Genomic DNA, 22,706 nt, shown 5'->3' with positions numbered 1-22,706 from the left:
GTGTGCGAAAATAAAGATATTACCCTTTAGAAGCAAAAAGCTCTGTCTCAGAACTCCTACCTCTCTTTTGTCTGGCGCTGGGACTGGAATTCCTGTTTTTATTGTTAGATGCTTCCACGTTTGATGTCTCAGATTTGTTTTCGTATATACTTGATGACTTCCTGCTATACCTTTGGACAAAAGAAATGCAAAAATAGTTACATTCCTACTTAATACCTTATGGAGCACTGAGTACTAAGCATTCTTTTTTACCCTCAGATATGGAAGCCTAAGGAATAAAGGGCAGGTTTTAAAATTCTGTGTGCTGTAAAAGTCTGCACCTGTGCAGGCGTGTATGGTGGGAAAAGCCATTCTAGCCCCTGCCTCCTTTCCACACACACAGTAAGGGACGTACCTAGCAAGAGCTGAGAAGGGAAAAATGGAGGAACAAGTTGGTTGTCTGCACAAGCTCTTTTTGCAAGTCCAACAGATTTGGAAGGAAGGAGTGGGAAAGCAGGTTAGAAAAGAGGGCCCCAGTTTTCCATCCTTTGCAGCATAAGTATATTTGACTCCAGGAGAGAAATGGGTACCGGATGGTCACACAGAGGTCATACCATGTGTAGAGGAACATATGGATTCCACTGGTTCCAGGATCCCCCAATTTCTGTCTCTTCTGCTCTTTGAAAACACGAATCCAAGCAGGATATCCCTGTTTACAGCTGAACCACGGACGAGGGGATCCATCTTGCCAGATTTGCACAGGTACTGGCCTTGTGGTCTGTAATGGGAACAACCCCCCTGCCCCAGGTTTGTAGGGCATTCAAGCTGCAAGGTTTTCCCATGCTTCTTATCCTCATTGTTTTGCAAATGTCTGGTGGTTTAGTTTGGACGTCTGACTGTTATCTTTGGCAGACTGCTCCACACATTTCACTGTATCTACACACTTGAAATACTCTTTCCCAAAAAGCTCTTTACTAACACGTATCAGCAATTACATTGCTGTTTACAATTAACATATGAACTGTTATACTTAACATTCATAGGTTTGTCTTGCTGTAAGGGAAGGTCCAAGTTATCATAAAAAACTTAAGAACATTTGGAATACTAGAGATCTGTGAACACCGTTCTTAACTACAAGGCAGCCTGGGACTCATCGCTTCGTATTTGAACCTCTGACCTGTTTCTGATGGAACCTTAATAGAGGTCTCTGTTACCTCCTGTACTAAATCAAGATGTGATTTTGCAGCCTGATGTCAGGTACAAAATGGGGCTCAAAATAAATACGGGAACAAATCCAAAGCACACTGACATTTCCTTATTCTTTTTTCTCTGTTCCTTCCCAGCTAGGCTGAGATAACTGTGAAACATAACCTGACAGAGTTAAAGATTTACAGCTGTGAGAAAGACACCAAGAAAACACATAAGCTTCTCTGAAACAGCATCTGCAGTAAAATCCAAGTGCTTCTGTGTATCTATGTGCACAGGATATTTTTACATGGATGTATGATTGAATCAGTCATTTCCAATAAAGCAGATAGTTAAGCATTTAGAACAATAGTCTATTTAAGTTTCATATGTTGAAATAGATTAGAAAACAGAAAGGGATCATTTCATCATCGCTGTAATGCAGCAGCCATCCCTTGAGAGAGATACAGCAGCAATAGATATCACAGAGCATCTCATTTTAGGATTAAACAGTGAAACTTTGGGGAAAAATTTACAGAGATAATTTAAATAGATTGAACAGGGCTTAGGCACATTCAATAACCACCTGTATTAAGGGCACTGGTATTAAGTATCCCTTTTGCCAACACCTCAGCTCCAATCCTGAGTCAGCCCAGCCCTGCCTTATCTCATGGAATCGCAGCCCCACTGCTGCAGTGGCATATAAACAAGTAAAAGGGATAGTCTTTGTCATTGAACAATGGCATGGCTCAGGGAGGGGAGAGCGTCCTGCAAACAGATTTCCCCAATGTCACAGCACAGGTTTGACAATTCCCAATAAACAGCAGAATCACTGTTACACGTGGGCAACCCAGGAGAGGGTGTCTGTTGGTTAGATAAAATCCTCAATAATTAATTAGCCTCCAACCACTGGCAGAGCACTGATGATGCTGGTTGCTCTTTAGCTAATAACAGTCTACCACTGGCTTACTTAAAGCGCCTTTCACAACTGGGGCTGCTTCGTCATACCAGTCATAAACACAGACTATGCCCATGTGGGTGGCTATCACAGTCTAGCTTCTTCCTTCTTTTCCTTGCCTCCACCCAGCATCTCAAAACAGGCTGCAGAAGGGACTCCACTGTCCGAGGAAGTCTGGATCTACTATTTCACATCAGCTAGTGCAAAGCCACCTTGTGCTGCAACTGGCCTGTCCTTGCTTCTCTCTGAGACACATATTACAGAGGATCAAGGTGGCCTCTGCTTACAATAGCCAATAGGACACTCAACTTTATTCCATTCATGAAAGCTCAGAGCATTGTTCTTTCATGAAGACTTACCATATTCTTCCTGTCCCTGTAATAACCCAGCATTTGGAGCAGAAGCATCTAAGCTCTCCTCTGCTACAGTTGGCAGAGTGAGGACAAGCAGCACTCTATTTCTCCTTTGGTTTAATCCGCTCTAGGAGAAATAGCTAATCACATGGCCTTTCTTCCTGGATTTAATTAATTTTCTGTTGACATATTTTGTCTATGATTTCTGGTTTGAAAATTCTCACTTTAAGAGCCTTGTAAGAGGGACACACATCTGGATTGATTTGAGATGTTTTTGTGATTGCATTTCATATTTTACTGGAATAATTTTCTCCTATACCCAAGGCAGTTTTGCTGAAAGATTTTCACCCTTAAACCTTTCCAGCTTAAACCTTAAACAAAGCAAATGTAACCAAGCCTAGAGAAAATACAGTGCAGGATTAACAGCACTGCATCTGTTAAAAATTTCTTGCATTGAGTTGTACAACTCTCAAAGGTTGGCTGTGTTACCTGGGATCTCCTTGTTTGGTTGATCCTCCTAAAATTTTGCAGTGATATCCCATGCCAACTTACATTAAACTCGCCCAGCAATTGGACTATTACAAAAATTTGCTGATAGCTCCATTTAACATCCTGGAAATGTTCCAATACACTTTGTCTAAACTTAAGCTAATCAAGAGCATATGGTTCTTTTGCAAAGCCAAATGATCATCTTTGAAATGAATTCTGCATTGTGATTTTAGTTTCGCCATGAGCGAAACCTTAATCTGAATTTACATGTCTTTAAAGAACTTGAAGACAATCAAGTAAGTTCGTACCCAGGAAGCTAAACACAGAAAACTAAGAATTTATGTACTGCCAAAGCACAAAGGCAAGACAAAACATGGCCCTGATATGCCGTGATAGCTCTGGTCACCTGCTTGCATTGGAGGAATCCATTGGTGCATGGTACACACTCTCGGTGATTCTTTGGTGCAGTTGACTTGCTTCTGTTAAAGAAAAAGTAAAAAGAAATTGCTCCAAATTGTATAAATTTCTTCCTTGTTTGCATGGAAGATGGGAGAGGGAGAGGAAGAAGAGGAGGGAGGGGAGAGGGAGAAAGAGACATTTTGACCTGCTGCAATCAAAATTGAATACTCATACTTGAAGAGAAAAGGCATATGGTGATCTTAAAGTTTGAAAACTTAGCTCACCCAAACAGCTCTTCTACCCATATTATTTCAGTGCAGAAGAGATTTCTTCCCCTACCACCTTCTCTTTCCTCTGTACCTCTTCCTAGCTCACTGCACAATATGGATTTAGAGAATGCACATATTGGCATTTTTCCCAGAATACAATACAAGTTTTGTGGCTCACAGCTTTTTCTGGATTTAGCAACACATGTACACAGTTCTTCTGCACACGCAGCCATCTAATAGAATATATCCCCATCCCTCTGAAGACTGCTTTTGCTCAGCATCCTGGACAAACAGCAATAATAAAATGTTGTTCAGATGCCACTTTTTCACTCTTTTTGCATAGCTGCAAGGTAGCAACAGACTACTTTGTATCTATGTCTAGTAACTGCTGAGTGGAGAAAGATAGGAAAGATGCTGACAGCTTGGTTTTCAAGGCCAGGAGAGTCAGACACTGAGAAGTGAGGAAGCAATGGAAGGAGCTGCTTTCAAACTCAGATTGCTGAGATCCTACAGCTATTTCACTCTGGGAGAAGATGAACATCCTGTCAATGAAAGGAGAACAGACAAAGGGACAGGGACAGCACTGAAAGATTAAATTTAAAGTCTTTTGTGGGTGGGAATGTTGGGAGAAAGGAGCACCCTGGGTGGGGAGTCGGAAGGAGCTCCATTCCTGGTTTTGGCAACTGATTCACAGCCTTGCACAAATCCCTTAAGCTGCATCCATAATTCCTTTGCCAGCAAGAGACAATTATGCTCTTTGCGATCAATGGATCAAGGAGTTACCCAAAGCCTTGTTAGCATTCCATGCTCACTACAGTATACAATAGGAGGTGTATATACACTAAGTGTTTGGACACTAATGACCCATATGTTAAATTATTTATCACATACCTTTGGCCACCTCCTTTGCCCTTTACTCTCTCATTCATCTCAGCTGGTTCCTTCCAACATTCCAACTCCCTGTACAAGTCCTAACAACAGTCATTAAAAACAGCCCTGACAAACAAACATATCCCTCTTCCTTCTCTCAGTACAACACAAAGTTGGAGAAATATCCAGTCTTGGATTAAGCATGAATTAAGGCCTATGCTTTCATGAGTCATTACAAATAGAAATGCCTGTTTAAAACTACAGGACAAAGCATTTGCTTCCTGCAATCAATATTGTAATAAGTGCTTTAATTCATGTGATCATTTGTGATAAGGCAATGGGAAGAGTTCAACAGTATATAAGACATAATTTCTGCCCTCTGACTGCTGTTCTGCTGGATTCACAATGAAGGAAAACTTGACTTTGCTCATAGAGTAGGATGAAAGTCGTCCTTGGATGTTCTCAAGACCAGACTGGCTAAAGTCTTGGATAACCTGGTTTGACCAATAACTGAGTCTGCTTTGAGCAGGATGTTGGACTATGATATCCTGAGGTCCCTTGAAACCTGAAATATTCTAGGATCCTATGATATTAAGACAAAACAATAAAGAATATCAAAATATAAACGTTTTCAAAAACTTTCAGTCTTGATTCCTGCATAGTTTTCTCTGGAAAATGCATAGTAACTCTAGCATATAGGTCTTGTATGCTACAAAGAGTTCACAAATGCTCATCTAGGTGACATACAAGCTTCATTTTCTTTGCCTGGAAACACACATGGAGGATTAGCACTCTGTGCTATTAAACACATACAATTTCTCCATAAGCTACTCTTCTCTTCTTTGGTAGCTTAAGTAAAGCCAGCTTTTATACTGCAGAAGTAAATATTACAAACCATATTAGAGAGCCCCTAGTTCAAGTTCTGAAACTGCACTGATAAGAATCTTGAGTTCTTTCCTCAGCAGTTCTTGTTGAACTGACCACAGTGAAATTCAGAATAAAAAGGAGAAAGAATGAAGACAAGAATAGTAACAGAAGACCTGAGTAGTAAGCATTGTAAATAAGTATATTGTTATGGGTTGGATTAAATTGCTGAGGCTAATATGCATAGTTGTTTCTCTCCACTTAATGAGGTTGTAAGAACTCATTGCCTTTGTGAAACAGACAATTAAAATAAAGATGGCCTCTGAAGTTAAAGCACAGTCACAGGTTTCCACCTAGGAAAAAGTCTGCTTAGGAATCTGAAGGATGTGGGTGGAGATGCTTTGCTGGCATTGCTTTAAAGAGAGGTGTGTGTGTGTATGAGAGAAGCAGAAAATAACAGGTCAAGGTGAGAAGCAATGCCAGGGCCCAGGAAAAGTCTATATTGGACACAGCTATGTTTATTTTGTCCTAAGAGAGCCTGAAAAATGGCTTTTAGGACTCTACATTCTTGTTTGTAAATAGAACAGTATCTCAGATAGCTTTCATCACTATGTTCTCTTAGTATCTGGAATAACCTAACTGAATTTTGTCTGTCTTGGGTTCAATATCTTACATAAAAAAGGATGCCATTATCTGCAGGTCCTGAGGGAGCCGGCAGATCAAGTGGCTAAGCCACTTCTACCTGGACTTGTCCAAGCATTTGACACGCTCTCTAAATTGGAGAGACATGGATTTGATGGATGGACCACTCAGTGACTAAGGAATTGGCTGGATGGTCACACTGAAAGAGTTGCGGTCAACAGCTCAATATCCAAGTGGAGACCAGTGATGAGTGGCGTTTCTCAGGGGTTGGTATTGGCACCAGCCCTGTTTAACCATCTTTGTCAGCAACACGGACAGTGGAATTGAGTGCACCCTCAGCAAGTTTGCTGACAACACCAAGCTGTGTGGTGCAGTTGACACACTGAAGGGAAGGGATGCCATCCAGAGGGACCTTGGACAGGCTTGAGAGGTGGGCCCGTGTGAGCCTCATGATGTTCAACAAGGCCAAGTGCAAGGTCCTGCACATGGGTTGGGGCAATCCCAAGCACAAATACCGGCTTGGCAGGGAATGGATTGAGAGCAGCCCTGAGGAGAAGGACTTGGGCGTATTAGTGGATGAAAAACTGAATATGAGCCAGCAAAGTGTGCTTGCTGCCCAGAAAGCCAATCACATTCTGGGCTGCATCAAAAGAAGTGTGACCAGAAGGTCGAGGGAGGTGATTCTGCCCCTCTACTCCACTCTCATGAGACTCCACCGGGAGTACTGTGTTCATCTCTGGGGCCCCCAACATAAGAAAGACATGGACCTGCTCCAGTGGGTCCAGAGGAGGTACACAGAAATGATCAGGGGGCTGGAGCATCTCACCTATGAGGCTGAGAGATTTGAGGTTGTTTGGCCTGGAGAAGAGAAGGGTCATGGGAGACCTTATAGTGGCCTTCCAGAACTTAAAGAGGGCCTACAAGAAAGATGCGGAGGGACTCCTTAACAAGTAGTGTAGTGATAGGACAAGGGGTAATGGCTTTAAACTGAAAGAGGCTAGATTTAGATTAGATATTAGGAAAAAATTCTTCACTGTGAGGGTAGTGAGGCACTGGAACAGGTTGCCCAGAGAAGTTGTGGATATCCCAATCCTGGAAGTGTTCAAGGCCAGGTTGGATGGGGCTTTGAGCAGCCTGGTCTAGTGGAAGGTATCCCTGTGCATGGCAGGGGGGTTGCAACTAGATGATCTTTAAGGTCCTTTCCATTGTAAGGTCCCAACCTCAACCACTCTATGATTCTATTTTAGGTACTTATGAGGCTTCAATCATTCATGTGTTGAGCACGTCACAAATCACCTTCATAGTGACATCTCTGTGAGAGAGGGAAATGTCATTAATCATGTTTTACAGGGAGGTCACTAAGATAAAAAGATGGGATAACTGACTGACATTTAAAACATAAGGCAGGCAACTAGGTTTGAAATAAAACCCCTCAAAAACCCAACAAAGCAAAACAAACAATAGGATGGAGAGGAACAGTTGCTGTCTGGTCATGTATGTAGAAGTAGATCTTTTGTGTCAGGTCTTGTGAGAAGGCACAGAGTGAAGACTGGGACCCCACCTCACATGCTGATGTAAATGCATGTTTCTAGGGTTGTGGCTTGAGAGGGAGAACACAGGAAAATCATGTTCCTCAGACTAACTGTGAATGGAATAATTATTCATGCCATTTCTAAAGTTCTAAGAAATTTTGTTTGATCAGGACAAGGGTTTAAGTCCCAGCAATGCTGCCACCACCCAACTGACCCTCACATAGAAGATCTGTTCTTGCTGATTTCACTGATGGTAGTGGCACTGTAATTCATCCCAGCTACAGAAGGAAGACAACATGACCAGATCTCGCTCTGTGTCCTACCTCTACATGCTTCCAGTTGTCCTGTCAGGACTTTGCGAATCTCTGAAATCCAGGTGTTTTTCAACTCAACAGAAGATGCCTGAGAACACAAGAGGAGAAGACAAAGCAGATCTAGTTAAAGCATGCTGCCAATCACTTGGCTGCCCTGACCTACATTTGCTCTTGATTTTCCCAAGGAATGGAACACTGTGGCCAGCTTTGAGCAAAGCAAATGATGCTCTTCAAGATGGAAAAGTTACCATGAATCTAAGGTCCTGCCCTTGCTTTTCTGTCCAGCATTCTAAGTCGTTTTCCACTACTTTGTTTCCTCTTTTACCCAAAATCATGACCATTTTCACAATGATAAATTCATAATTTCAGTGCCAACACAATAATGAAGCTTCCAAAGGCTATTGTTTCTTGAGTGTACAGGACAATGAAAGTCACGAAACTGAAAACTTTCTTAAAAAACAATTCAATTGAAAGGAAGCATAGTCCTTGGAGAAAAAAAAAAAAGATTGTTGTTACCTGAATGATATAGACCTCTTCTCTGCCATTATACCAGATCTCAAACTTCTTGTTATCCCCTTTTACGTTTTCTGTAATGCCCACAGTGCTCATCTGTTTCAAAATAGAAAAGAAGAACCTGGAATATGTCAACAGTCTTTAAACTCTTTATCCTCTGAGAAGCATTTTTAAAAGGCTGCATTCACTTCTGCACCTTAGGGAGTCATTGAAAGTAAAATTCAGAACATGTTATTTCTCAACATCTAATTTATCATTCATCTTTTTGATTGTTAGAGGGGAAAAAAATTAAGCACTCTAAAGAAACACAAGTTAACGTCTGATCACGAGTTTATCCTCTTTGCTTTTTTTGCTTGAACTGTGGGTCAGTTTTCAACCCTATCCTGGCTCTTGTCCACCTATACAAATTTTCAGTTTGAGGAAGGTGCCATCACTGACCTATTGAGGTGGGAGAGGAAGAGGGATGGAACAGGTCTTTCTGAGATTTAACAACTCATCTGCAAATCCAGACAACACAAAATATTCTATATGGTTTCAGGAAAATGAAAAAAAGAGGTGAGCAAGGAGCTAAGTGCCTAACTAGGCAAGACGAACAAGGAACTGAAGAAAATTATTGATTTCTTCAATGATAGATTCTTAACCACAGTTCTGAAGTTCACCTGCTACTATACTTACCAGCTTCCCATCTTCTTCCTGTATTTGTTCATCCCCCTTGTTCTGATTTGCCTCAGCATTAGGTTTGAAGATTTAAACAGCTTTGGTTATGTCATCATTCTTGCTATCTCCACAGAAAGAAACTTCAAACATTCATATGAATTGGTTCAGTCCTTGAACCAGGTTCTATTACAATTCTTGTCTGGTTACCCTATAATAAGTTTGCAGCATGACACTTGAAGACCCATGTTAGTTGACTGAAGACACAAGTGTCACACCAATCTGCTTAAAGGGAAAATTTGGCCTACTTATGAATCTCATCTTAACAGAAAATATTCTGACTCATATCTGGAAATGTTACTTTTGCAAATAAAAGGGCACTTCTGCGCTGTGATTCACCCGTAGCTGTTACTGTCACAGAATATATCTGCTCAACTGATGTCAATAGTAAAACTCACAATAGAACTGAATGTGGAGAACGCTTAGAGGCAGAACAATGAGAGATGCAGGTCCATTCAGTCTTGCTTCTCTTTATGAGATGCTGGGCAAGAACACAGAAGGTGCCTGTTTGTATCGAGTTGCAAAACCTAGGTTCACGTCTGGAGTTGCAGGACATATGGCTGGGTCTGTCTCCAGATCAAAACTAAACGGGAGCTTTCATTTACTCAGGGGTGCAAGATAGCTCCAGATATGTGTACTTTGTTCAAGTCTCCACGTGGAAAAATCCCTGTGTTGTGAGAACACCAGATTTATTTCTCTCCCCCACCATTACCACATTTATTACCTTTAATGAATTTTTAAAGCTGTATGAAGCTGTCTTCTCATGGCCATCTGTGTTCTCTTCCCGTTTCTTGCAGAAAAGTAGCATCTTTGTGTAGAGGAAGAGGTGTCTCTGCATCGGTTTGAATCTAGCCAAGTCCTTCACCTTGTTGTGCCCCTTCTTGTGGTCAGTCCACACGTTGAAGGAACCTTGCATCAACAGTTTGCCAAGCTCACTGACATCCCCCTAGCAAGCAAGGAAAAGAGAGATCCTATATCACATTCAAACTAGGGTAATCCCAGGCACAGTTCTTTCCCCTAGTGGTGTTCAAGCTTCCAGGCAGAGGCATGTGCCTAGGCATCCCTCGTGTTGGAGAGTCGACATGTTACAGCTGGAACCCCATCTGCACATGTCTCCTTGCTAAACCTATGTGGTTTCCTCATATAACCTTTAACCCATTGTTTTCCATGTTCATGATTCCCAGTTTGTCTCCCCTTTCACAGTTAGTGTCTAAGGTCTGTCTCAGGACCTCTTTGGATCTGACACAAAGGCTGTCCCCTCTGATGACCTCAGAGGAAGCAACTTCTGACAAGAACTGGGTTTCACGACTCCTGTCTCCAAGGCAGTATGAAGGCCCAGTGCAGTCCAGATATCCAAGCAATGGCCTTGGCTCTGAAAGGCCTAGGTTCAGTTTCTGCTCTGCTATGAGCTGCTTCTATCCCTGGGCAAAACCTTGAAAGACGCTCAGATGTCTGAAGACACAGATTGGTGCCTAGAGGTATGTAGGTGTGTAATTCCCTCCCACTGCAAAATAGCCTTTAAAGCTTTGTCAATAGTTTCTGCAAACTGTGCAATCCTGCACAGCCTTGGGCAAAGAGGGAGCCATAAAAGTACCTGAGGGAGAGTGAAACCAGGCAGGAACCAGACCTTTCTAAGTTAAAGACCTTGTCTGAGGTCACCCATTGATGGGTGAATACTTCAACTGATATAAATATTTGGCTCAGATGCCACCAGCACAATCATTTACAGCACAGTTCAGTACTAAAGAGTGTAGCAATGTGTGGATAGAGGACATGGCAACATCTATATGGTAATGGGCTTCAACAAATAATGATAAACATAATTATCCAAGCAGCAAGTTTTTCTAGGAATGCTTTGTATAATAAGTTGAGGGAATAAGCTCAGTGCATTATTAAAGTACTTATTTTCAACATCTGTATGTTCTGTTGATTATAAGCTGAAGATGTTGGCTCCAAGTGGGAATGTCTGATTTCTTAAACTACGGATTGCAACCTGTTCTTCCTCTCATTCTCCATCCTCTAAACTTGATACAACTGTAAAACCAGGGTTTGATTAGGCACTTTTCCATTCCATATCAGGCTATTATTAGACTCTCCAAAGCATTCAGAAAACATCAGTAATTTCTGTAACAGTCTCATCTCTTATATAGAGTTGGATTTTTTTTATTTGTGCATACAGGACCATGTGTGTTTGTATTTATATGTGCATGTGGGTGTAAACCGAAAGCCTGTGAAAAGCCTATTGATGAGATGTAAAGCTAAATTAAAAAACCAAACAAACATATTTTCTACATAGTTCTGACAATGGTGAGAGGCTCCTGTCACTCCAGGCACTGTTCAATACAGCACTGAGATCCAGAAGCTCAGTTCAACTCTTGTGATAGGTCCGTCTCTTCAAACTTGGATCAGGATTATAGCAAGTGAAGTGGGGGGCTACGACTACAGAGAGAAAGAGGATGGACAGGGATGGAAGTCTGCAGCAATCCTGCAAAAGACTTTGAATATCAGCCCATAAACCCCGGACTCTCTCTTCACTGTCAGCAGCAAATAGAGAGGAGGACACTGCTTCTGGTAATTTGTGCTACTGGACAGCAATATTTTGTCCTAAAGGAAGTTTATTTAAAATGGAGGATTTGATCACTATCACAAATATAATGATCCCCTGTTAGAACAATACACTGTATCTCATGTTTATGGAAGATGAGAGATACGTATGAATGGCTTAAGTGCTGCATAACTCATGGACAAACTACCCAGGACAGATTGTATACAAATGTTAGGATGATAGTAGGGAACATCTCTAAAACTTCTACTCTCCAAGCTTTACTCTACTTTATTTCTGGCTTTGCCTAAAAATAATAAAAATCCTAAAACCAACCCCAAACTTACATGTTAGCAATTTTTTACACAAGAGTTCAGCTCCTCAAGTCTGCATGTGCACAAGTCCAAGAACCAGGATATCCTATGCAATTAGGAACATTCATCAGCTGCCACAAAACCTGTTTTTCTGCTGGCATAATATCCTTCTCTGAAAGGTGTTCTAGGTATTTCTATCATGCCTGTATGGGAAAGACTCCACAAGATGGGGCACAGTTTCATGAGCTATGGGAGGTGTTTATTTGGCATCACAGCTGAGCACCTGGGACAGGTGGAACAGGGAGAAGAAATTATTGGGTTCATCCTCTTTCACAATTTCACCCCATTTGATAATCATGTTACAAACCATCCCAGGAATGCTGTCAGCATCAGGCTACACAGCAGCCATGTTCTGCTTTGTCATGTCTTTCAGTTCAGCTAACAAACCAAGGCAAAAAATCTAGTCCTTGGAGCTCCTGTCTGGCATTTCATAGAAGACCGGTAAATTCAAAAGTAGAAGTTGCAAAGGAACAGGAATGCTCTGTTGAACTCCTGAGTACAAAACTATTCTGAAATTTGAAAGTAAGGGATAGGCAAGAGGATGACCTCAACAATTATATGAATAGGAATCTGAGTAGATCGCCTCTGCTCAGGATGTCACCTTTCTTGGAGAAGCTTTTCTACCCATCCCTTACAGAACTGTTTAAAAACAAATTTTTGTAAAATTGCTGTAACTCAATACATTTAAACTGGGAAACACATGAGGAAAGCTACCTTTCTCTTTGGGAATGAATCAGAAACAGTGGAAACTGGGGAAGTAAAAGAACATGCTGTATCCATGAGCTTCCCATCCCCCTGTTGACTGGTCCAAGTCTGCAATAATAATATCCAGCCTTTAAAGAGTCTTTCTAAAATGAATCTCTGAGACATTCAGAATTAGTCATAACCAGAATCATTTAGAGAATCCTTCACAAGCTATTTGTCCTGACACCCAGAAGGCTGTAAAAGACTCACTACAGAAACCAAATGGACTTGAATCAAAAAAACCGCACACGTTTGTCTTTTCTGCAAATACAAATGAAGACTTGATTGTTTCAAAAGATAAACTGTTGAACAAGGTAACACGTTCAGCAATGTGCAAGTTACCGGTTTGTGCAGCAGTTGCTAGAAACCCCAGGAGGAGCCAGCAGGCTGTCACTGCAACCAGTGATTCAAAAAGTCACATCAAGCAAAACCACCCTGAGTGCTGAGAACAGTGGCACCAGGACAAAGACACCTGTCCCTAAAAAGTCCGTAAAAGTCTGGACAAACCTGAAAGCAGCAGCGATGTGTCTCAGTGTTCATTTATACTGCTTCAGGAAAAACTTTTCACAAAACAAAAGTGCTAGAAGGGAAAGTTTGTCTACTGTCATGGAAAAGTGAACACAAGCTTTGCCGCTGGCTTTAAATAAAACAAAACAGCTTCCCAAGAGTAGAAAAACCAAAAGGAAAACTGACTACTAACGTGAATCAGGTTTGGTTTTTAATTAAAAATCTAATGAACTATTCCTGTTCAGCCAACAAATCTGAATATAGTAGGACTCTCCTACCTTGAGAAAACTTGGAAAAACTGAAAGTTAGATGGAAATCACATAAAAAAGATACTGCTAATCTAAACTAAGCAGGAAAACTTTATGCTATGTTCTTAATTTAAACCCAACTCTGGGTGCAAAGACCTACAGCACAAGACCCCACTGATCAATTCATAATGGGTGTAGCTCATAGCTGTGCAGAAGGCTGAGATAAAGTATATGCTTTACTTAAGTTTGTCAGGTTTGGCAGACCTAAGTTATGCTTAGGACCTGTGGTGTTTCTCTGATCCACAGGCACTACAGCTAGTCTATGTTTTTTCTAATATAACAAGGTGGCCACTGCTTCACATTCAACCCCGCAATTCAACATCCTGCTACTGCAGGATAAGAATTGATATTCTCATTTCAAATGTAATGCACAATCCACAGGAGCATCTCCAACTGTGTACAGCAGTGGATCTATGACATATAGCTGAGCAAGCAGTTAAATTTCTTTATAAAATAATGCTGACAGAGGGCATGGTTTCCTCAGCTACCAGATGCAGATGCACTTGCACAAAAGAGAGAACTATAAAAATTAAAACTCCTGAAGCCACTCCATCCTGCAAAACACAGAATAACTCTTCCCACCCAGACGTAGTCAGGACAGACCCCAGCACTTTCTCAGGAAGTCACATTCTGCACAAAATACTGGCTTTCTGGTATCCAGACTAAACCCTGTTACTCTAACCTAATAATTCTTTGAACACAGCTTCTCAGTCCATTGGTTTTTTCTTGACATTTTTACCCTGCAGCTATTTTTTACCACATCACTCTCAGGCCTCATTTCGACAGGCGAGCTTCTCCTTTATGTGTCAATCACTTCCACTTCTCACTTAAGGGCCCATCTTATGTAGGCAACACTAGTTCTTGAAAGTCATATGACTTCAGTGGTGCTTCAGTGGAGAGGTATATACATTTGTGGCCTTTGATTTGTACATTGGTTATTATTTCATGTTTCAGATAATGAGTTTACCAGTCACTGGGATGGTTTCTATTACCCACTTTAAATGAAAGCCAGATTTTCCTCCCTCAGTGCAAGAGATTTGGAAACACTTGAGTTGCACTGTCATCACAAAGTTTCAGCAAATCTCTTAAGTTATGTCTTGCTACCTTTCATCTACAAATGAGTTTTGGGTGTGATGACTCAGAAGGACTGCATTCATCACACTTCTTCCCCACATTCACGTCCTGAACTTCACATGACAGGTTTGTTGACATGTATTTTCAGTCACCACAACATGCCACTGAGTGGCATCCTTCAAGAAAGTGGCACAAGCTCCTGCAAAGTGTACCCAGCCATGGGCACAGCATGATCAATGATGAGAGGAACACTGGATGGGTCAAGACCAGAGTAAAAGCAACAGCAAATAATACCTCATATCCTGTGATTGCTATCTGGTGCATTGAGTCATTTACTGATTTGATGATATCAAGCACCGTGGCCAGGGCTTCTTCCAATTCAGCTGTACCCTCTGAATTCTTGCTGCACTTGAGCATTTCCTGATTAAAAAAAAAGTGCAAAAACTACTTGAAAACTTCTTGTACCAGAAGGTACCATAAGACAATCCTCCCTGAAATTTGTGCTGCATAGACAAAGTAGCAGAACTACGGGAAAAAAGAAACAAACAAAACCAAACAGGACATTCACCAGGATTGTCACTGAGTACATACATTTTGACCCTTTGGACATTTTCAAGTTTTATGGGTTCATTTAAGATGAGACAGGACCATTCCGACATATTTACAATGAACTTTCTGCATGTCACAGAATTACATCCAGGGGTTTTTTACTCCATATCTTCTAGAAAAGAAACTCAAACTTAATACAATGATTTTAGGTGTTAGAGAATTCACCACTTCCTTTTGCAGTTTGTTCCACAAGGTACTTATTACCACTGTTAAAAATATAAATTAATTTCTAGTCTGAATTTGGCAGGTTTGACTTTCCACTCATCAGGTCTTAGCAAGCTCTTGTCAGATAAAGAATTTCTGCATGGGAAGAAGTCACTTCCTATGTGGATGTCAAATCATCTCACAAATCTCTCTTCCTTAAATTAAATGAGACTTCTTTAATCCATAACAGCTTTTTCAGCTGTTAATTTATTTTTTTGGGGGGGGAGGGGGGGGGGGGGGAGTGATACACCAGATATTACTATAAATCTTCCCCACCTCTTATTCTCTACCTCTGCACTACAATCTACAGATCTGCAAACTTGAAAACTTTTTTTGAGAGATAGTAATTTTGATGAACAATGCTGACCTCTAGGAAAAATTCATCAAACATTATATTCTGCTTGAAATAAGGGAAATTATTCCATCCTCCAACCCTTGCAAAATGAACAAGAGACAAAGTTCTGGACAAGTTAAGAAGCACGTGCCCATAGCAAAGAAAGAAACAAAACCTTTTGAAGGCTCAATTTCTGTAATAATTTCACATGCAGAAATCCTATTTAGAGCTCCAAAGATTTAGGGCCAACTACTTACATAGCCCAGTACAGTTCCTTATAAGAATTACTTTTCTTATTTCTATATGTGTCTTTTGCTTGAAAAGTTTTAGTCATAAATCAGGACTTCATTCTCTTCTTGTAACCAACGGTTATAACCTATGCAAATCCTGAAAGACACCAAAATCTTCATTTCAAATGAAATTAACTGCCTTGCCTCTTGCTCTTCTGCCTACAGAGGAGCCCTGAACCCGATTCAGATGCACAGATTGTTTTTTCCCCACTGTATTGTATAGAAAACAGTTACTGCCAATGAGTATCCCCCTGAGATCAGAATCAGACTCTGTGTCTTTGCTAAAAGCATCTAGGGAAGAAAAGGTTAACAGATACAAACACACATATGATTGGTACAGTCTTGGGAAGACATGAATCTCAAGGCAGCTGGAAGATGCCAAGACTACACCATAGAATTTGAAACCAAAGCCAAACAGGATTCTCCTACCATTAAACAGAAAAGGTAAGATGGCTCTACCCAAAAGTAGTAAGGTAACTGATCACATATAGTGACCTGTGAGTTTGATGCTTGTAATCCACACCCATTATTCAGCTGAAAGAATAAGTTTATTGGTTGCTCATAAGACAATAGTTCCAGTGACAGAATTCCTAACCAAATAACTATTTTATTCATCATTATTGACTTGTCCCTGCCCTATATATCTACCAGAGGAATGAAAGAAGTGTTTGGCTGGATGCAATTTTCACTTCAGAAATGCAAGCTGTGAAGAAACTAAGAAATAAATTCTTGTAATAATAGCACCTCACTAAGAACTGTACAGTAAGTGAGTTTAGCTCTGTTTCCTTGTGCTGACTACAATGTCAGCAGAAACTATGCTCCAGAAATACACCTAGGAATGAATCAAGACTACTAACTTTAGTAATCTTTATTATAGTAAGAATTAGACCCCTTCAGCAGGTGTGGCCATTGACATGATTTTCATTCAGGTATACAATTTTCAGCCACATTTTGAGTTTGGAAATCATTTAATCCAAAAGCTGAGGCACTTGCGTTCCTGTAAAACAGGGCTGCAAAAAGGTAGCTCTTGCAAACCCCAAACAGCAGCAGTCTCTCCTCAAGTGCTTGGGTGACCAGGGCTTAGAAGCTAAAAGCAGGATGCATTCTATAGTACCTGTTGCACAATTTCTAGGATGAGGATGGATCCCTGCTCTCTGTATAGTGGGCATGCTGCTTTATAATATTAGTTAAACTGACTGGAAACAGAGAGTTGCAATAATTGTGACCCAGGATTTAAAACTAGCCTGCCCATCACTCAAGGCACACAGCTGCCTAGGCACTTGTTTGTTACCAATTTTTTACCGACTGTCATTTTCCTACACTTTTGAATGCTCCTGCTGCCAGGGAAAGAGTGCACCATCTTCACAGAACTCATAATCCCTGACAAAGTAAATGTCTGTGCCAATGTGTTGTTGCTAAATACAAAACTGGTCTGACCAGCTTCAGCCCCAATGGCTGCAACCCGGTTTGCCTGAGAATTTTACTCCTTGATCTAATCTTTATTTATAGTCATATTTCAAATTAAAAGTAGAATCTGGTTTACTCTTGCTCTTCTGAGGACCTTGACATGTTCTCCCTCGTGAGAGAATAGTTTCAAGAAATAGAGCCAAATTTACTTCTGGATTACATTGATGTAGATCTACTGGAATCAGTGAAGTTGCACTCTTCTTAATATCACCCTTCAGTATTTGGATTCTATAGTTTTGCATAAAGTCAATAAACAGGTCACAGAAATACTGCACAAGTGCATGGCCAGCCAGATCCTCAAATGGCTTAAACTGGCACAACTTGACCAGTGCCATGGTAGCTATTAGCAAATAAAACTGCAGCCTAAAATCTTCATTGCAAATTTCACACTAAATTTCATGACGGTACACAACACTGCATTAAGTGCAGAGGCTTGAGAACAACATGTAATTCACCTTCATGACCTTCCCATGAGGAAGTCAGTGAATATTATTTTGAAGAACTGGGGAAATTAAGACAGAAGTTTAAACAACGATCTTCAAAAAAGTGTCATTGGTTTAAAAGCACATATTTCCTGTTGCCCAGTTCAGACCAGAATTTCAAGCATGGACCACTTACAGTTCCAACTAAATCAAGAGGGAACTTCACCTATTCATTCCATTGAAAAGTTACAGAGAATTCGTTCCTAGCTGGGTCTTTAAAACGGAAGCACTGAAAGGGAGTGGCTCCTTCTGAAAAGTCTGAGTCACAACCATGGGAAAATATGAGGTTGACAGAGCTGAGAGTTTTACTAAACAGGCACAGATGTCAGAAACAGTATTTAAAGCATCAATTCCTGTTTTCAAACTGTAATACCATATACTGATCCAATAAAGCCAAATTCAATTTCTGTTTAAAAATAATTTTTAAAAACAGAGACAGTAAAAAACTTACTATGCAAAATATCTTACTTTATATATATATATAGCAGTATATATAAACTAATATACTGCTATTGCTTAATATATAAGTTACAGAAGATATTCTGAAATAGAAGTCCTTTCTTTGACTGTTAGCATTTTACAACTTAGCATTACAAAGTATTTGTTGAAGAAGTGAGAGAGAATTTATTTCCAGGTAGTCCTTCAGAAAACAACACTGATCCGCAATTCTGTGAGTAAAACAAGCTATGCATTGGAATTCTTTGCATTGTCATGGAGACCTTACCTTTAACAGCAACTGGTACTTGGTGATTCTCTGGACTGGCTTTAAGAGATAAGCATCTAGAGAGAGCTTATGATCCAATTTACGTTGACATTCCTGTAAGAGACAACAGGGAAGAAAAATACAATTGTTTCTTGAAACACAGGCAAGACACCAAGTTCATTATCATCTGGTAATCTGAAGATTATATGCCTGTGAATTAATTGAGAAAGAAATTTGTTCCATCTGCATAGGAGTTTCTGCGTTACTTTTGCCACAGTGAAAATATATCTAAACAAGACCTAATGTTTAGGTTCAACTTAGTGTTGAAATCTGGCATGCCCTGCTTATGAGATTGCAATCATCTGGGGTTTGCAAAGAAGCCAGCACTTGGGCATAGCCTGAAGAGTCAGACTCCTGTCCAGGAAATCTACCTGTTACTCTACCTACCTAGTCTTTTGTAGAAAGCTCCTTGACATACTGAGCACCTGCCATGAGTATAAGAAGCATGCAGAAAAGTCCGTATATTTCTCTAAGTTTTCTAAAGAAAGAAGAGATACAGAAGGAAAACAAGCTTTCATGGTCTTGCACTGCTAGTCTGCAATGAAATTCCACCTGAAAAAAGATGCTGTCTCCACACTGTCTCCAGAGAGCTTCAGACCTTGGCTTGTTCTGACAGTATTTTTCATATATTTGGAGGTCCTCTTTCTGCAAGAAAAGGAGAGTTTAAGGTAAGAAAAAAAGAATCCACAGAGCATCTGCCTTGAGTCACACTTTTTCTTACCTTCCGTCCTAACACATGAAGTTATTAATACATCAGCATGACTCTTGTATGTAAAAATATACTGAAGCTACCAAACTTGCTTTTTACTCCTGGAAAGTTAAATACACCTGAAGGTGAGATTTATTCCCCGCCCCCCCCCCCCCCCCCCCCCCCTCACTTTTTGCACAAAGCAAGGAGATTTCAGACTGGAAGATGCATAACCTAATTGCAAAACTGTTATTTTCCAGGGAAGGGGAATAGATGGTTTAAAACAAAAAAAAATTAGAAACGTATATTTCGATAGCAATACTGGTATAGACTGGTAATTACTAACAATGCTCACCACTTAGCTAAGGTTTACATGTCCAAAACACTTTGAAAATAGCATTAGCTCTCAACAGTACAATGATGAATTAAAAAGCAGGAAGTTTGTCTTGTTGAAATCCCAGGCCAGGTGGGGGAAGTATTTCAACTCTGTCCTATCCAAATTAGAAGTGGGCGGATTCACTTGACCTCTATTTACCTTTGACTACACTCCAGGTGCTCTCACTGAAGTCCATGGCAAAAGTCTCACTGACTTCAGTGAAAACAAAAGCAATCTCTATAAAAGCCCAAAGAGGTGTATTTCAAGCTCCCTAGGCTATATGGGCGGATACAGGTAGACAGGCGTTCCTCTGCCAGGTTCTCGGCTCACTAACTGCGCACCTGGTCAGCACAGAAGCCCTGCAGCCACGCGACCATGGAGCAGTGCCATACATGTACCCGAGCAGGGCTGGCTGTGTCTGACCGGCTGGGAGCTTCCCATCTTTGTCTGCACCTGCGCTGGTGGATGTGACCTTAGTGAACCAAAGACAGCGCCAAAAATAAATCTCAGGAATTCCTGGCTCTTGCCGCTGGGCTGTCAGCCCACTAGACAGTTCCTATACACTCTTGGTGCAAGGAAAGCATTTTCTTTTGTACGGAGTTACTAGAAGAAACCAGTCTTGCTGCTATCTTCCTCTATAGTCCTATACTGCTGTCACCCTGATGAATCAGGTATGAAAGCAGAGCTATGCCATGTAACACCTTTCTGCATTGAGGATTATACAATACAAAAAGCTCTGTTACAACTCAATAGAATATTAATGGTGCTGTTTCAAAAGTGCAGTGTTTTCTTCATACAAATAGAATTGTTTGTACATGTTGCCTTGGATGGAAGTTAGCAGGGGGTAAAACCCACAAAACTAGAACTAATAACAGTGTAATCAAGCATTACAATTCGTTCCTGGCCCACAGAAACCTAGTTGGCCTGGGCAAGAACAGAGAGCGCAACAGTCAAGAGCACTATCAGGGGGAAGAGAAAAGTACCAATTTAAATTTAAAGAGAAGGTACAATAATCAACAATTTACTGGTAATTTGTCATAGTGGAACCACCCTATGCCAATGCAATCTACTGCTGCCTAAATCAGTGACACCTGCTTAGGCAGATACTTATATCTTCAAATACAGCTTTAAGTTTCTTAATAAGGTAAGGAATAGGAAATTTCTGGCGAAATTACTAGGATCAGACTCTAAAATGCCAAGAAATAATTAATTGCCTAATTACTCAAATCCCAGTCTGAAATATTCCATGCATCTCTCCCTTCATATGCAGATGTTCTGACATCTTGCTGGTACTTTTACACCATGCTCATCTCTCCTGTAATGCTTTTCCTTTCCATGGTGATTTGCATGCTGAGATATTTGTAAGCTTTCATGCACATGGCTGTATTGGGTTTGCGTGGCAGGGTTTTGGTAGCAGAGGGGCTAGAGGGGATGGCTTCTGGGAGAAGCTGCTAGAAGCTTCCCCCATGTCCGACAGAGCCAATGCCAGCCGGCTCCAAGATGGATCCACCGCCGGCCAAGGCCGAGCCCATCAGCGATGGTGGTAGCACCTCTGGGATAATGTATTTCAGAAGGGGGAAAAGTTGCTGCGCAACAGAAACTGCAGCCGGAGAGAGGAGTGAGAACATGTGAGAGAAACAACCCTGCAGACCCCCAGGTCAGTGAAGAAGGAGGGGGAGGAGGTGCTCCAGGCACCGGAGTGGAGATTCCCCTGCAACACCTGGTGAAGACCATGGTGAGGCAGGCTGTCCTCCGGCAGCCCATGGAGGCCCACGGTGGAGTAGGTATCCACCTGGAGCCTGTGGAGGACCCCACACCAGAGCAGGGGGATGCCTGGAGGAGGCTGTGACCCTGTGGGAAGCCCACACTGGAGCAGGCTCCTGGCAGGACCTGTGGACCCATGGAGAGAGGAGCCCATGCTGGAGCCGGTTTGCTGGCAGGACTTGTGACCCCATGGGGAACCCACGCTGGAGCAGCCTGTGCCTGAAGGACTGCAGCCCGTGGGAAGGACCCGCGCTGGAGCAGTTCATGAAGGACTGTCTCCTGTGGGAGGGCTCCCACACTGGAGCAGGGGAAGAGTGTGAGGAGTTCTGCCCCTGAGGAGGAAGGAGCAGCAGACACCAGATGTGATGAACTGGCCGCAACCCCCATTCCCCGTCTCCCTGCGCTGCTGGCAGGGAGGAGGTAGTGAAAATCCGGAGTGAAGTTGTGCCCAGGAAGAAGGAAGGGGCGGGGGGAAGGTGTTTTAAGATTTAGGTTTTATTTCTCATTATCCTACTCTGATTTGACTGGTAATAAATTAAACTAATTTTGCCAAGATGAGTTTGTTTTGTGTGTGACAGTAATCGCTGAGCCATCTCCCTGTCCTTATCTCAACCCATGAGCCTGTCATTATATTTTTTCTCCCCTGTCCAGTTGAGGAGGGGGAGTGATAGAGTGGCTTTGGTGGGCACCTGGCATCCACCCAGGGTCAACCCACCACAGGCGTATATGCACAGTTCCAATTATCTTTGTTGACTGCTGATATATGAATAAATTTTGCTTCAGATTAGGATTTAGCCATTTGAATCCAACTTACAGGTTTCTGGTCAGGTGCTACAGTCCTTTCATGGTAGGTTCCTTTTCTAAATGTTTCTTTCTCCCTGAATGACCAAATGCTCCAACTGCTGACTCCTATTAAATTATTCTCTTTTTCCAAAGTTAGCAGTATGACTAAGAAAACAGTAGTAATTCACAGTGAGTGAGTCACTCCTGCCAGGCACCTCACCTGGCACATGTCGGTAAGCAGTCTGACACACCTTTTGTTTCTTCCTGAGCATTCTTACCTTGGTTTGGTAAGCTTTCCTTCTTCCCAGCCTTGTGT

At 41.5% G+C, this 22,706-nt stretch overlaps 1 protein-coding gene across 12 annotated transcripts in view; it reads right to left on the bottom strand.

Moving 5' to 3' along the window:
• Positions 1 to 22,706, bottom strand: part of LOC126039961 (guanine nucleotide exchange factor DBS-like) — a 210,890-nt gene that overhangs the window by 44,423 nt on the left and 143,761 nt on the right. For all 12 annotated transcript variants that reach the window (XM_049803865.1, XM_049803868.1, XM_049803863.1 and 9 more), the window contains 8 exons: positions 19,332 to 19,424; positions 18,741 to 18,833; positions 14,925 to 15,050; positions 9,806 to 10,027; positions 8,371 to 8,463; positions 7,864 to 7,942; positions 3,371 to 3,443; positions 61 to 170 (listed from right to left, as the gene is read on the bottom strand). In XM_049803865.1, coding sequence (XP_049659822.1) covers positions 61 to 170; positions 3,371 to 3,443; positions 7,864 to 7,942; positions 8,371 to 8,463; positions 9,806 to 10,027; positions 14,925 to 15,050; positions 18,741 to 18,833; positions 19,332 to 19,424 — 889 coding nt within the window. The remainder of the gene's footprint in view (positions 1 to 60; positions 171 to 3,370; positions 3,444 to 7,863; positions 7,943 to 8,370; positions 8,464 to 9,805; positions 10,028 to 14,924; positions 15,051 to 18,740; positions 18,834 to 19,331; positions 19,425 to 22,706) is intronic.

Source organism: Accipiter gentilis, chromosome 6 (assembly GCF_929443795.1).
Source record: "Accipiter gentilis chromosome 6, bAccGen1.1, whole genome shotgun sequence".
Taxonomy (NCBI): Eukaryota; Metazoa; Chordata; class Aves; order Accipitriformes; family Accipitridae; genus Astur; species Astur gentilis.
This window is presented reverse-complemented; position numbering and strand designations above follow the sequence as displayed.